Raw genomic sequence first — 17,494 nt, 5'->3', positions numbered from 1 at the left:
CCAGGTGCAAACAGGGCCTGAGAGTCAAAGGTTTCTATTTACAGTGTGTTTTTACAAGCGTTAAGCATTTTAGCCAATCACAATCAAATCAACTTAGACTATCAGAGGTGAAGTTAGTCAAAATACGCTGAAAAAACACGGTTTAATTTTGTTTGTGTGGCTTGGGATTCCTTTCATTATAACCGACAAAGTGTAAACGCAATGTACATATGATTATTGTACAATTAAGATAACTCCCGTTATAATAAAATAAAGCTTTCATGAGAGTGCAGAATTCAGTGAGCTTGCGCTTTAGAAAACGACAGCCTTAGTGATTATAAAGGGAGGCTCTTCTCTTGCTTTCTGTTTATTACTCATTCACATTCTGAATACAAGTTTAGTTTTTCATGCTGCTAAATACACCGCAAAGTTTCTGGATTGACAACCGTATTTAAATGTGAGATTGAATCGGAAACTGCGATGATTGACAGTGATAACCAATGGATGAGACAAAACTGGACAAGTACTTAATTCTGCAGTTTTTGCTATAGTACCGAAATTGGTACAGAGAATTGCTAAATGTTACTGGTGTTGGTACTGAGTAATGAAATTTTGGTACCGTGAAAAACCGTGATATACGACATAGTTATACGTTTTTGTCATAATTTCAATTTTAGTAAAAATGACATACTAAATAAAAAGCCAAAACTGACATGAAAACTCAATTATGAAATTATTAGAACCTAAGTCAGAATTGTGAGATAAAAAGTCAAAATTATGTCAGAATTATGACTTTTTAAAATCACATGATTCCAATTTATATCAATTTTAACTTAAGAAAATTCTCATAATCTTGACTTTTTAATCTCACCTTTTATCTCATTTATGACTGTCAATTTCAATTGATCTCATAATTTTGATTGGTGGTGGCTTGACTGTGTGCAGCAGCTTTGAGGTCTCATCTTCAACCCCAGACCTGATGTTCTGTTGAAGCCAGTAGTTGATAGTGTATCTCTACCTCATGTTGTGTTCTACTTATTGAAGTAGTTTTCTCTCATTAGTCTCTTTTCGATCACACTATGATTGAGACTTAAAATGCAGAAGGGAGTTAACTTTAATGATTATTTATTGTATGGTTAATTAATCTGTTTTTCTCTTAGTTTATTTGAAATTTGCTAGTTAATCATTTATTTCTTTATTTGTGGGGTTAGTAGGGAGGAGGGTGCCATTTATTTTGGATTTGACTTTTTCTCCTGTTTATGTTAGTAACGGAGTTAGCTTATTTTGCTGTACTCTTGTTTTCTTTTCTTTTAGTTTAAGTAGTTTGGTTAATAAGGAGTTAGACTCATTATGTTTGTTGTTTTGGCAATACCCCCTTCTGAATCTGATACCCCTCTTTTTCTTTTGCCTAATTTGTAAATAAAAACTACTTTTCTTTCATGAGATAAGTATGTGGTTATTGTGAAACAACTCTGGGTCTGGAGACGGGGAGGCTTCATGCAGTTGCACATTCATTTCACCCACCATCCATTTTTGCTGTTGCTTTCCTCCCCTAGATCAATCAGGAAATCGTAACACTTTTTGCATTATAATTATTAATGTCATTTTTATGATTTGTCAAAGCATGATATTTTTTTCTTATGTGGCAGAAATAGGCTTCATAGTCTCGACTCTAAAAGGTCCATGAAGACGATGTTCATTGCTTAAAGATAATTTGAAACGTGATGAGCATCATAAGTGTACACACATATATATACACATTATACACACATACATATATATACGCACTGTTTTTAAAATCTGGTGCAGAATCAGAGCTAACAACAGTAATTGTGCTGGATGAACTATATTCAGAAGCTAAGCACTGGTTGTTCTGCAAAGCCTTAGTAATTAGCTGCCGTTTCTGAACACTGGAGTTAACAGCACAGACATAATGGTCTCAGAAGGCACAGTCTTGTTAAGTCTAGAACTTCAAAATTACATCATACTGTGCATCACGATGAATAGCGCCTCTCGTCATTTTTGGATTAAAAATTGCTAACCAAAAGGGGCATATGTGCATTACAAAAAATATAATAGCCAATCAGTGTTCTCTCCCACAGTTTATGGAAAACAAAGACTACTGTAAAGTAATATTTTATAAATGACATTTAAGTGAAAGGTTGTAATCAAATTCTATTGTAAACCTAAATGGAAAATAAAGTCCTTTACATAAATGTACAATGTTTACCTGCACAGGTGGCACAAGTCGTGTGGCACTTTTCACATACCCGCCGGTGCCCATTATAATAGGTGCCAGGTTCACAGCTCAGTTGGCACTTATTCCCCTGTAGGCTGTAGACAGAAAGAAAGAGAGAATTACTCAAAAGGGGTTCAACGCTGAGGCTGAGCCACAAATTTATTTCTTACACTTTACGTCACTGTATAAAATGTATTGAGGGAGTAACCCTCCATAGGGGGCGCCAGAGCATATCAGGGGAGAAGGATAGTACATTTACAAGTAAAATCAATAATATTATATAATATAATATAATATAAAAAATAATAAAAATATATAAATAATGATATATAAACTAAATTTAATATTCATGAAAATTAATATTATGTAATATTTCTAGACCAGGAAAACAAACTCTAAAATATGTTATTGGATAGAAAAAAAAACTGTTAATCACAAATGACTAGAGAAGTCATGCACATAGATTTATGTAAACAAACCCTAAATAACATTGAGCTACTAATGTACTAATGTCCACTATGTCTGGAATTATGTAATATTTTTTTTTTAATTATTTATAATACTTTTATTGAATTATTTAAAAAAAAAAATCACTTATGGAATTTCCGTGTGGGTATCATTTTTAATAATTTATAATGTTTTTTAACTAATCACATTTAATGAACACACCCAAGTTTTAACATTTTCATTATAAATTATGTTGCTAAAACAACCTGTAATATGTGAGGAAATATCTCTCAAAATGGTCAGCATGCAGCATTGTAGAACAAAGGAACATAAATATAAAAAAAAAATAAATAAATAAAATAATAATATATATATATATATATATATATATATATATATATATATATATATATATATATATATATATATACACACACACACATATATAAAACAATTGCAATATTGCTATTTCTATATTCTTACAATTAAATTTTTTTTAATATATATAAAATATATATTTTTTATATATATATATATATATATATATATATATATATAAACAAAAAAAATTTAATTGTAAGAATATAGAAATAGCAATATTGCAATTGTTTTATATGTGTGTGTGTGTGTGTGTGTGTGTGTGTGTGTGTGTGTGTGTGTGTGTGTATATATATATACATACACACACACACACACACACACACACATATATATAAAACAATTGCAATATTGCTATTTCTATATTCTTACAATTAAATTTTTTTTAATATATATAAAATATATATATTTATATATATATATATATATATATATATATATATATATATATATATATAAATAATATATATATATATATATATATATATATATATATATAAAAAAATTTAATTGTAAGAATATAGAAATAGCAATATTGCAATTGTTTTATATATATATATATGTGTGTGTGTGTGTGTGTGTGTGTGTGTGTGTGTGTGTGTGTGTGTGTGTGTGTTTATAGTAGACTACAAAAAACAAAAAATGAATGACTAGCCATATGAATAATTACAAAGACTGTAATTGCAACCTTAAACTGAGAAACCGAGGCCAGAAAAATTGATCTCATCTGCGCTCTAGCTCTGCAATCCTGTTTCATACGTACTATAGCCTAAACAAGTCTGAATAGATCAACAACGACGGATTAAAGTCCAAATGAGTGGGTGAAAAACCTTTACGTATATTCACAGAACACTTCAAAACAATTCACAGAACAGCTGCTGCGTATTACGCCAGATTCTCTGCCATGACCCCTTTTTCTTTTCTCTCTCCATTTTCCACATATCTCTCTCTCTCTCTCGCTCTTTATCTAACGCTAGAGTGGAGTAGGAAAAGCCCAAGTAAAAATCGCTCACTAGAGACAGTATTTCAACATACATCTGAACTCAAGAGCTTGACAATGTATAACAGGATGTTTCCAGTGATAATTTAATGTCTAGCCAGCGTGGCTTTACCTTGACAGCTCTCAACGTAGAACTAGGAAAATATGGGAGTCCAAGATTCCGACTATATTTCAGTCCAAATCTTAGTAAAAAAAAAAAGAATCCCTACGAGGTGGAATATTGTATTTGCAACAGGCTGAATGTGGGGAATTACCTGAGACCAATTTGGCATTCTGTGCAGATGTTCGCCGAGGTGCATTTCTTGCAGTTGTCGCTGCATTTCCGGCACATGGTGGAGTCTGCGGGAGAACAGTCACATAAGGTCTCAAATTCAACAATTCATCTTCAGCCAATCAGCATGTACAGTATGTTTTCTGGAGTGAGATGGCGTGTGAATGGACTTGCCAAGGTCCAGGTAGAAGCCGTCGAGACAGGAGCTGACGCAGTTGTTGGCTCCCTCCACCAGGTACAGACCCGGGCGACAGGTGGAACACTGATTGATGTGACTGCCGACGCAAGACTCGCACTGCGAAGAGCACTTCTTACAGCGCTTCTTATCGTCCCGGAAAAACCCAGACGGACACTCGGGAACACACGTCCTGAGAGACACACGAGGCGGAGGTGGAAAGGGAAAGACAGACACAGACAGGAAGAGCCACATGAGACCAGAAAAATCAACATCTGGCAGTCGTGAGGAAAGACTTTCACCAGGAAACAAAGGCAAAAGTCAGGGTCTGAGAAAGCCATCAGCTCCAGATGTGAGCACGGCTTGTGTAACTCGGGATGCCGGAGAAAACAATATCTATAAATGTAATCAAGACACGTGCACACACGTAGATAGACGCTGACGCACAGCTGTTGTCAGCATGGTGTTTATAGGAGTTAATTAATCTTTTCACTAATAGAAGGAATATTTTCAGTAAAAAAAACTTTCAGAAAACATGTTAAAAACTCCCAATTCTTTAGTTACATGCGCTTCACATTGTGGTCTTATATTTCACACCAAACTTACTTCAGTTTTAAATAATCATTTAAAAAAAGCAGCATTGGTAACAGAAAAATCATTTTGCCAAATGGGTCAATAACACACAAGAGTGTACAAGAGAAAAGGGAAAATCTAGTTCAAAACACATGTGCCAAGTTCTTAGAAATGTGCTTAATATCTGTAATGTGTATAGAAATGTGTATTCATGTCCGTTTCATGCACTAGCGTTCAAAAGTTTGAGGTCGGTAAGATTCTCGTATGCGCACCAAGGCTGCATTTATTTGATGAAAAACAGAGCAAAAACAGTAATATTGTAAAATATTATTATAATTTCAACTGTTTTCTATTTTATTTTTTGGTGATTTTTGCCTTTATTGTGATAGGATAGTATAGAGTGGACAGGAAGTGAAGTGGGAGAGAGACGTGGGACGGGATCGGGAAAGGTCCACAAGCCGGGATTCGAACTCGGATTCGAACTGCCGACAACTGTTTTCTATTTTAATATAGTTTAAAATTTTCAGCATCTATTACTCCAGTTTTCAGCATTACTTGATTCAGAAATCATTCTAATATGCTGATTTGGTGCTCAAGAAACATTATTATCAATGCTAATAACAGTTGTGCTGCTTAATATTTTTGTGGAAACTATAATAAAAAAAATTCAGGATTCTTATATTAATAGAAATTTCAAAAGAACAGCATTTATTTGAATATATATTCTGGAACATTTAAAAAGTCGTAACTTTTGATCAATTTAATACACACCTGATCAAAAAAATCATACTGACCCTCAACTTTTGAATAGTAGTGGTTTAAAAACAAATTATATTTTCACTCTAAATAAGTCTTAACATTTATTTACATGATCAAGATGTATTAAGTAAATACATTACTTTACTTACACCAATCAAGTATAGTTTTTAAGGTGTAATAATGTAGTGAAAAGCAATATACCTGGTGTTGTTCTTGAACTTGAGGAAGTAGTGGAGGCAGGTGATGCACTGCTGAGGGCCTGGCCCTTCACAGCCGTTGTCACCACACTCAGGGTGGCAGGAGCCTTATGTAAGAAAACACAAACTGATGAGTTGAGTTCTGAGAGCTTCCACAGATACTCAGTGACGCACAATATAATTAGAAAAAAGCACTTACCCACATACTCCTCACTGTACTCGTCATCAGACTGTGTCTCCGCCACTGAGCGAGGCTTGTCACTGCGGAATGAGTACGGATGCACGGAGGTACCATAAAGTACCAGAGACCACTCTTTCAGCTTGCCTGGAACAAATTACAGTCCGTGTGCAATGAAGTTAAGCTATCATCTATCATTAATATTATCATTAAATTAACATCTATCATCTGTGTGTGTGTGTGAGAGAGAGAGAGAGAGAGAGAGAGAGAGAGAGAGAGAAAGAGAGAGATCCCTGTGATAATATATATATCATATACATTCATAGTTTTTTTTTTTTTAAAGAAACACTGGAGAGCTGAAAGCTATAGGCAATTTATAACAAATATGCACTAAATCTGTTATAACTGTATAAAGAATAACTGTAATATAACTTTCGTTAAACTTTACATCTATAGGTAAATGCATTACAAACATGAATTAAAGGAGTAGTTCACTTTAAAATGAAAATTACCATATAATTTACTCACCCTCAAGCCATCCTAGGTGTATATGACATTCTTCTTTCAGACGAATACAATCGGAGTTATATTAATAAATGTCCATCGCTTTGCTTCAGAAGGCCTTTATTAACCCACCGGAGCCGTTTGGAGTTTGTTTATGATGGATGGATGCACTTTTTTGAGCTTCAATCTGTTGGTTGCAATCCACTGCCATTATCAAGCTTGGAAGAGCCAGGATATTTTTTGATATAACTCCAATTGTATTCGTCTGAAAGAAGAAAGTTATATACACCTAGGATGGCTTGAGGGTGAGTAAATTATATAGTAATTTTCATTTTAAAGTGAACTAATCCTTTAACTTAATTAATTAACTTTTATATCTCAGGTCTCACTACTAAAATTTGCATTATATATACAGTGAGGAAAATAAGTATTTGAACACCCTGCTATTTTGCAAGTTCTCCCACTTGGAAATCATGGAGGGGTCTGAAATTGTCATCGTAGGTGCATGTCCACTGTGAGAGACATAATCTAAAAAAAAAAAAAATCCAGAAATCACAATATATGATTTTTTAACTATTTATTTGTATGATACAGCTGCAAATAAGTATTTGAACACCTGTCTATCAGCTAGAATTCTGACCCTCAAAGACCTGTTAGTCTGCCTTTAAAATGTCCACCTCCACTCCATTTATTATCCTAAATTAGATGCACCTGTTTGAGGTCGTTAGCTGCATAAAGACACCTGTCCACCCCATACAATCAGTAAGAATCCAACTACTAACATGGCCAAGACCAAAGAGCTGTCCAAAGACACTAGAGACAAAATTGTACACCTCCACAAGGCTGGAAAGGGCTACGGGGAAATTGCCAAGCAGCTTGGTGAAAAAAGGTCCACTGTTGGAGCAATCATTAGAAAATGGAAGAAGCTAAACATGACTGTCAATCTCCCTCGGACTGGGGCTCCATGCAAGATCTCACCTCGTGGGGTCTCAATGATCCTAAGAAAGGTGAGAAATCAGCCCAGAACTACACGGGAGGAGCTGGTCAATGACCTGAAAAGAGCTGGGACCACCGTTTCCAAGGTTACTGTTGGTAATACACTAAGACGTCATGGTTTGAAATCATGCATGGCACGGAAGGTTCCCCTGCTTAAACCAGCACATGTCAAGGCCCGTCTTAAGTTTGCCAATGACCATTTGGATGATCCAGAGGAGTCATGGGAGAAAGTTATGTGGTCAGATGAGACCAAAATAGAAGTTTTTGGTCATAATTCCACTAAACGTGTTTGGAGGAAGAAGAATGATGAGTACCATCCCAAGAACACCATCCCTACTGTGAAGCATGGGGGTGGTAGCATCATGCTTTGGGGGTGTTTTTCTGCACATGGGACAGGGCGACTGCACTGTATTAAGGAGAGGATGACCGGGGCCATGTATTGTGAGATTTTGGGGAACAACCTCCTTCCCTCAGTTAGAGCATTGAAGATGGGTCGAGCCTGGGTCTTCCAACATGACAATGACCCGAAGCACACAGCCAGGATAACCAAGGAGTGGCTCTGTAAGAAGCATATCAAGGTTCTGGCATGGCCTAGCCAGTCTCCAGACCTAAACCCAATAGAGAATCTTTGGAGGGAGCTCAAACTCCGTGTTTCTCAGCGACAGCCCAGAAACCTGACTGATCTAGAGAAGATCTGTGTGGAGGAGTGGGCCAAAATCCCTCCTGCAGTGTGTGCAAACCTGGTGAAAAACTACAGGAAACGTTTGACCTCTATAATTGCAAACAAAGGCTACTGTACCAAATATTAACATTGATTTTCTCAGGTGTTCAAATACTTATTTGCAGCTGTATCATACAAATAAATACTTAAAAAATCATACATTGTGATTTCTGGATTATTTTTTTTTAGATTATGTCTCTCACAGTGGACATGCACCTACGATGACAATTTCAGACCCCTCCATGATTTCTAAGTGGGAGAACTTGCAAAATAGCAGGGTGTTCAAATACTTATTTTCCTCACTGTATATGCACACACACAGTATATCATTTAGCATACGCTTTTATCCCAAACATTTTTTTTTTAAATAAATAAATAAAATAGAATAGAATAGTAAGGTTAGTATTAATGGGTTAGTATTAATGGTTAGTCTAATGGATCAAAGTGCATCTTTAGCTGTTTCTTGAAAATAGCTAAAGGCTCAGCAGCTCGGGTTGAGTTAGGCAGGTCATTCCATCAGCTTGGAACAGTCAAGGTAAAGGTCCGTGAAAGAGATTTTGTGCCTCTTTGAGATGGCACCACAAGGCGCCGTTCACTTGCAGAACGCAAGCTTCTGGAGGGCACATAAGTCAACAATAATCATATATATATTAGGGCTGTAAATATTAACGCGTTAAGTGGTCCAGCTAAACCAATCACCGCTAAACTTCCCATCGCTGCATGTCCAGATAATATGCAAACTACGTTTCTCGGCTGAATAAAGCAAAGCAGCGTCTCGCAAGTAAAGTTTTGATGGATGCGAATTATAATGAAGGTATAGACGATTGCAATGACTAGCACAAGTGTGTAAGCACACGCGAGTCTGTTATATTGATGTGCAAACAAACCATATGTGCGCTTTCGATACACTGATTGCACTGTATTTATGCACCGACACATTTCAGTACAGTCACGTTGTTTTCCACACACATTCAAGATAATGTTTTTATCTGTCATGTGTATGTTGCTGTGTTTAGTAATTCTGAATGGATAAATGTGCATAAATGTATTAATTATATAGACTCCTTATATCATTTGGCTATTAGGTGTCCTTTTGGAGTCTTCAAGTGTCCTTTTTTTGAAAAGACACCTACATTTACCTTGAAAAAAGTTTGCGGAAAATTAGGGCTGCACAATATATCGAAATGATCAAAGTATCGCAATGGCTTACGATAACTGAATGATTTTAATACTTCAAAAGTTTACGAAGTGGCTTTTACGAAGTTTTATGTCGACGCAGACAGCAGAGAATAGCCTGGATATGACTGTTACATACATGTGACATGCTTAATGTTATTAGGCGCAATAAGCAAAGTACTCACGCACAGAGGATGCTGCCTCTCGGATAGTGCGTAATCCTGATTTAATTTCTCTTCCGCAGCTTTTATTGCAAATACACACAAAATTATTTCAAAATGCCAATCTTGGTGAGTGAGTGGAGTAAACAGAAAGCGCGCATGTAACAATATATTGGATCTGTGCAGTTCTTAAGTGACAGCAGCCTAATAAACCCGCTTCCTTCTGTATGCGTAATGTCAATCAAACAACAATAGACAAAGAAAAAATTGCTCACTGCTCTTGACAGAATAACTTTTGTAGCTTTAATAAGAATCAGTGTATATTTAATTCATACAGTGAAGACTAAGCAGTGTTTTATTTTTACATTTGATTATTCAATTTCTACTGTTAAAGAAACCTAATGTTAAAATTACACTTGTAAAACACTACTGTTCAGTTGTAGGGATGCTTTCTTCTCACAAAAAGAATGTGAAACATTCATGTTGGTTATATAATTTTTAGTTTTTAAATATAATTTAAATATAATTTACATTGATTTCAGACAGGACCACTTTGAGAATTAAATTTATTGACAATCTTTGGATTTGGCGAGAGGCTTAGGCTCTAAGGTGCTCGAGCTGCCATACTAGACAGCTTAAGTTGAGATACATCCTTGAGACACAAATCACCAAGCCTTTTAATAACCAAATGGTTCTTAGCATATGTTTACAGAAAGAGATACAATGATTACGTACATAGAGTTTCTATACAGAATCCACTACTCTATTATGAAGATGCTAGGAGGTGAAGGGGTGGAGGTGGGTGTAAATGTCTGTGCGACAGACTGCGGAGCATTCGTTGAATGAGCTTAAATACTATAGTTGATTAGAGTAGGTGGAGTAACAAATCAGCTGAGCGTCAGCTGATATTGTTTAGCGATCGGTGGTCTGCCTGAACTACGCTTGAATTCCATTCAGTCACTCAAGCTCTATTTTTGCACAGAGCATTATCGTATTGCATATCGCATTATTTAACGTGTTAACGCATATCGCATTTTTCTTCAATATCATGCAACACTACAGAAACTACAGTTTTGTGAGAATCACCCTTCAGTCTGATAGTTTACTTTGCAATGTAGCAAAGTATATATAGCAAATGATAACAAAAAAACCTGTTAAACAAGATAAATCAAGTATGTCTAATTTCACAATAAGTATGCGATTAATTGCACAAAAAGGTGTGATTAATCGTGATAAAATATTTTTTATCTATTGTATCCTCACCGTGTAAGACCAAATGGTGTTTTCAAGGGTGAAAGAATGGCTCAAGTAACGGGTAGTGTGTTTTGTATCGAGAAACTACCTGGTGCCTTCTGGCTCCTGAGTTGGGAAGGAGAGTCATAGATCTCTAGTACCCAGTCTCCAGCAGCTTTCTCGCCCCAGCAGTGAGTTGTCATGAATTCCCAGTTCTTAAAGCCCTCCATTGAGTGATCAAACAGCCTGCAATAACAACAAATAGATGCTACATCACAGCACAAAATGCACTCTGCCATGACAATAAGTTTAATGTCGACTAGTCGCTGATCATGGCCTGTAGCACTTTTACACTGTTTCCAACAGTTAAAATGACAAGTTAATAAATACTCTGAGAGCTCTTTACAAGATACATTTGATTATACCATCTGAATGCTCAAAATTTATCAGGTAAATGCATGTATTAAACAGTTTATTGTACATGCAAGTTAATCGCCGCTCTAAACTAATGCGCTGCTGCATTGTTACGCAGACACATACAGACAGTAGCTCGCATGTCACGTGCAGATCGCGCACACAGAAACATTCAGTAGCGCAGAACTGTATTGTCAACACTTCTGTGATTTATCAATAAAAAAAGCTTAGAAACTGAAAAGTTCTAGCACATATTTCTTAGTAACTAAAACCCACTGCTTCACTATTAGTAGAGACGCTGCCATGTAGAATTAATTCATACGCAACCGCTCTCTCATATAAATTCATACAAATGTAATTTTTACTTTGCTACTTTATCTATAATCGCATTTAGAACAAGCAGAAATCTGAGAGAATTATAATGACCCAAAGACAAAAGAACTGATAAAAATAAGCTGTTATGTAGGAGCATATTCCATAACTGTGCACAAGTCAACCCGCGTTCGAGTAGCATCTCAAGGTTCAGGATTATATACGTTTATTAATGACGTCATCAGCGACTAGTCGACTCGACTTTAATCACATAAATATCGACGTTCAACCCCTTGTGGAAACTTGGATCACTTCCACTGAAATTCACAATGTGCAGTCATTCTTGATCAATGTACCCATGTACTCAATATTTGAGCATAGTCTGTACAGTACCTGTTGGCAAGCAGCTGTGACTTTGTCCCTGATGGTGAGGTTAGGTTGATTGACAGGTCTCCTCGCCGCGGATGAGTAATTGTTATACGTACAACCACATGCTCCAGATAAATAACATGATGGTTTGCATTATCCGTACAGCCTGTTGCCTTGTACACAGAACGAACGACATGCTCTGGACGGATGGTTCTACAAGAAGGAAATTGTTTTATTTGAGCATTTATTATTACTTGTATAGCATTATCAATTATCAAGCATTATCATAGGCCTAATGCCTCATGTTAAAGAGCTGTTGAATATACCTGATTTGTTTGTCAGCATTTTCCACACAGATGTGTTGTGGGGGAACCTGTTTCCAGCGTTCTGCTTCTTTCACCATGGCCTCCGCATCCATTAGCCCAAAGCCATACAGGTGACTGACTGTAAGAATATGTACAACTTAACTGTTCAACAAAAAAATAACAATATGTACACAGATTTAGAGTTGTTATGAAAACCAAAATTACCACCAATCATGATGCAGATTGCTGTTTTAAAGGGGAAAATTTATTGTTCAGCACAGTCTGGAAAACCTTCAAGACTGATCGTACTCAGAAGTGTCACTACCTATCAAGTGGTTAAAACAAGACAGGCCCGCTTAAAGAAATGAAAAGCCTGTTACCATTATAACCAGCTGCATTGGTTTTCCAATCAGGAGCGCTGAGATGGCCAGCACGAGACGTCTTCACTATAATATGTTGCACATCTCGCCACGTAAGGTAAGGACTGCAACAGAGTCAAAAATCAGACATGATGGACAGTTACATCTACATGATTAAAAGCATTACTAAATAATATCTCCAAACTAGATTTTAAGGTGCTTTCACACTTGGTTTCATTGCTTGGTCGGAACTAGAGTTCGATTGCTCTCCCCTCAAGTGAACCGGGGAGAACACCAAAAGTGATAGTGTGAAAACATCCTTAAATCTACAAAGTTCAAAACATTCTATTCTAATCTAAAGAATTGCACTGGCCACAATTTTCAGCTGTAGTAAAAAAGTTAAGTTGCTGGCTGTCTGGTTGAAGCATTCGCTCCCATAATTTACCATACACAGTGAGATCAAACATCAAACCAAAGAGAGATGAATGCCATGTGTCCCTGAATATCCCCCCAAATTATTAAAACATTCAAACTCCATTGTGCTAGGAATATACAGTCACATGGCAGCCATATGTCGAGGTTTTCCTCAATTTCCTGTGTGAAATTAGACACAGTTGAAACTTACGCTACATGGCATTCAGAATCACACCATTTTAAAGTGGTCCTTGCTCTTTTGAAATTAGGGATTGATGTTCTACGGAAACATACTCTATCATTGACAATACAAAGCTCATCAGTCCACCAGAACCGTTACGGAAATTAAGCAGCAAAAATTGGTGATATAGCCATGTGTCATAGTGCTGACGTCACAGCCATGAACACTAACGATTAACCGTAATTAATCTGCAAAACGCCAAAACAATGAAACGCCAAAGTTCAAGTTTTCATTTAGCTGAAAACTGAAATAAAACCAAAAATAAAGTTTGAGGAAATAACTTTGAAAAACTGGGTAATTGAACTTTTTATTGTAATGGCTGATATGTTTACCTTTTGTGCACAGAATAGACACTTGTTGCGTTTAAGTAATGTCAAAGAGTTGAAAAGTTGAGAGCCCCCACAAATCTCAGAATTATGAGTGGGAAACTCTGGATTTCTGAGTTTGGGGCAAGTCAATCAGTAAACATGGTGGACGCAATGGATGCAACGTCTGTAGTTGACGGTCAAATTGTTGAAATGCATGAAATTATCTGACTGAACTTTACTTTAGGTGCCCTTGTTGCAGTGTAATTATACAATTAAGTACAGAGTAATATTAATTAACATGTACTTACTATAGGGTTAGGGTTAGGAGTAGGTTTTGGTTTAAGTTTAGTCGCTTGCAATTATGTAGAATTTGCTGTTATGACTGTACATGTAAGGTGTAACATACATGTACATGTAAGTATATATAATTGTAAATATGTTTTTTTTTTAATTGACATCATAATTACAATTTCCCAACTCGTAAATAACTTCTCAGTACGACTTAAATGCACAAACTAACATATTCAAAACATGTCAGAACAGAAGCGCTAATTAACCATCCCTGTTTCGGTCAATGATATCGGCCATCCAAAACCATTTCACCCCAAACCAAAAATGAATGTATGCTTTTCTGGCAAACTTTCTTGGCATTAACCTTATCGGTTGCCTAAATTTCTATGCATCACCCATGTTGATATATAAGCTGTTCAACAGCTTCCTCTCATATTTCATGTAAAGTGGTTGGTGATAACATAGATCATTTACATAAAATTACATACAAATATCTGTACATACTTAGTACAGTAGCAAAAACATAAAACAGTGTTAAATTCAGAAGGTCAGTGAAAGGGTGAAACTGGATAACTGGATAAGGGTAACTGGAGTGTATAGTATGACCCCTTTGTGACTACATTTACATTTAATCATTTAGCAGACGCTTTTATCCAAATCGACTTACAAACAAGGAGAGCAATAGAAGCAATTAGATTAAAGACCCATCTCTTTAACCTAGCATACAGTGGTTAAGATGCTAATTCTACTGACGTGGCCTGGAGAGAACATCAGACCCTTTCAAACAACAGCTATTAGAGAAAAGAGAGCATGCAACAGGTTTTGGTGAGGAGTTAGCGGCTTACTTTGCTTCCAGAGCAAGAGCAATGATCCCTGCTGCCATCGGAGCTGATGCAGATGTTCCAGTGTGACTGTCTGTGCAGCGCTGCCTCAGATCTGTCGTGATCTAACAGGAGAGACAAAAAACATCATAATTATTCTTGTGTATTGTGTTACCATGTGTTTAAGCTGTGAATAAAAGTTAATATGTACACTTTATGACGTGAAGTAACAATACTTGACCGCTCCTGTTACAATAAGCAACACGGTAAACACTTAAAGTATGCAATAGACAGCTTTGCTGATTACAACATGTGTGTTCTACTTTCGTTGCATTGTTTTTTGCATTGTTATTTGGGTTTAGTTACCTTTAGTGAGCCAGTAAATTTTTATATCACTTGCATTTCCAACAAATCCGCTCCTTCAATGACACACAATGCACTCAAAAACCTCAAAAAAGAAATCCTGCCAAAGTTTAATTTTTATTAGTTAAATGCACTTCAACATATTGCAGCACTTACTGACAATGAAATGTGGTATAAATGTGCCATTGTGCTACACTTAGCAGTAAATTACCATCACTTTTAGACATTTGTGATTCAGCAGAATGGACTGGATCCACTCAGATCCTCTGTCGGCATCAATTTGAAGTTTGTGAGATTCATGTAATAAAATCTTTTAAAAAGTATTCAAGAGTTGTGTTTGAGGCTATTTGGATCAACTAAACGAGACTCTAATTTCAGCTGTGGGACATCTGTGTGATGGATTTCAGATTTGATTCTGCTCTAAACAGGTACAGGTACAAAAAAAAAAAAAAAAAAGTGTGGCTAGATGTTTTACAAGTCAACCTTCCTGTCTAATTAGCCAGTAACTGGGGAGTTTTTATCTAGCATTTATTTTGTTTAAGATCAGAAGACTTACGATATGAATTAGACTCGGGTGTGTTTAAAGTGAAAGCCCTCTGTGAAAATGTGAAAAGTGACTGATTACACACAAGCATATTATAGTAAATGGACGGAGTTGAGAAAACTGAGATTCTGTGAATTAAAACGACCTGAAACCTGCAGAAGACAACAAAGAGAAGTGCTAATATCTGTAACACTGGGCCTCAGAAAGTAAAAACGTATTGGGAAAGGAGTTTGAAAGTCAATGTGGAATTTCACACGTAACTCTGAGACAAGCTGAGAGACAAGGAAGAACTGTCGGTCTGTAACTCTCAGAGGAGTGTGTATAAGTGTGTGTGGGCTGTGTAAACCACAGCAGTTAACACCAGGACAGTCTCATGACACAGTGACCAACAAAGCGGATCAAACACATGCCCAAAGAAATACATGAAAATGCATTAGACGTCAGAATTATTGGCATCCTTGCTAAATAAGAACAAAGAAGCCTGCGAAAATAAATATGCATTGTTAATTCTTTTGATTAAGAATCCTTGAGCAGTCTCGACTAAAACGCATAATTTTGTCTTCACAATATAATTCTCCTTGGTTAGGATGTGGTTCAATTCCAGAAACATGGTGACTTTAAAGCTAATCTAGCAACAGGCCTGTTTTCTAAAAAGCAGGTCTACTCAGTGCATAAGATCTAGTTGCAGTTTTATGCATTATTTAGGTAACTTACGATTTTACGGTCGTAATTCTCTCCACTGCTGTAGGTGGTGGTGAGGGTTGAGGAACACTCTTCCAGATACCAGGGCTTGCGGCCGCTCTCAGCCGTGCTGCTGATGGAGATCGTGTAGATGCTGTTGGTGTAGCCGTCACATGAACAGTGATCTCGACTCCGACCACCATTTCCTGATGCCCAAACAAAGATCGAGCCCCGTCCCTTCCTGCCCTGTGAGCAAAAACCATAAATGAACATGTTGTGTTAAACGTGAAATAGGCGTTAAAAAAAAAAAGATCATTTACAGTACACTTATAGCAGGAACATGCTTCAGGAACAACCTGGGCTTTATGCTTAAGAGAACAATGGTGATCATGGCTGTGGGGATCAGATTTTACAAAAAAATGATATATATTCAATGTTATTTTTTAGTATTATTTATATACTATTATAGCATTTCTTATTATTTCAAATAAGCTTTTATTATTAATTTTCAGCTTTCATGCTTTTATTTTAATATTACTAAGTTTTAGTAATTGTGTGATGTGCTTTTGTCATTTTTTATTTTAATTAGCATGAATTTAAATGAAGTCTAAATTCGTTTTTAATCATTTTTTATATTTATATATTACTTAAGTTTTATTTAAATTTAAATTATTTTTAATTTTAGTTAACAACAACAATATTGGTTATACTACTAAAAAAAATCATTTGAAATGTTCATTGAATTCAGATAATAGGATCAGGACGATATCTACAGGCATTAATATCCCCCAGCCCAGTCTGAGACCAGTATTATTGACACCAGTATTGTCTATGAGTCTCGCACACCTGAAACACGCCTAAACCGCTCCAAACACACCTTTGGCACAGGATACATGCCAATTACTGACTGTGACTCATGGCTCAGGGAAGATAAACTAAAATCACGTCCTAAAATTCACTGCCGTAGCAGGTGGTAGGGTGTGACAAGGAAAGAAAAACACCCTAGGTGGGCCAGACTGCTGAAGAGACGTGACTGATGACCTGAAAATTACACTTCCTGATTTATGAACACCACACCATATGGA

General features: G+C 36.3%; 1 protein-coding gene across 4 annotated transcripts in view; it reads right to left on the bottom strand.

Moving 5' to 3' along the window:
* pcsk5b (proprotein convertase subtilisin/kexin type 5b) overlaps positions 1-17,494 on the bottom strand; it is a 76,907-nt gene that overhangs the window by 39,182 nt on the left and 20,231 nt on the right. For all 4 annotated transcript variants that reach the window (XM_084087254.1, XM_084087252.1, XM_084087253.1 and 1 more), the window contains exons 8-18: positions 16,443-16,655; positions 14,846-14,946; positions 12,768-12,871; positions 12,409-12,526; positions 12,107-12,295; positions 11,097-11,233; positions 6,218-6,343; positions 6,023-6,125; positions 4,489-4,682; positions 4,298-4,382; positions 2,210-2,313 (exon numbers count right to left, since the gene is read on the bottom strand). In XM_084087254.1, the coding sequence (XP_083943380.1) occupies positions 2,210-2,313; positions 4,298-4,382; positions 4,489-4,682; positions 6,023-6,125; positions 6,218-6,343; positions 11,097-11,233; positions 12,107-12,295; positions 12,409-12,526; positions 12,768-12,871; positions 14,846-14,946; positions 16,443-16,655 (1,474 nt within the window). The remainder of the gene's footprint in view (positions 1-2,209; positions 2,314-4,297; positions 4,383-4,488; positions 4,683-6,022; positions 6,126-6,217; positions 6,344-11,096; positions 11,234-12,106; positions 12,296-12,408; positions 12,527-12,767; positions 12,872-14,845; positions 14,947-16,442; positions 16,656-17,494) is intronic.

This window comes from Abramis brama (genome assembly GCF_963993115.1).
Source record: "Abramis brama genome assembly, chromosome: 16".
NCBI lineage: Eukaryota > Metazoa > Chordata > Actinopteri > Cypriniformes > Leuciscidae > Abramis > Abramis brama.
Note: the sequence above shows the minus strand (reverse complement) of the source record. Positions and strands in the feature narration are given on the sequence as shown.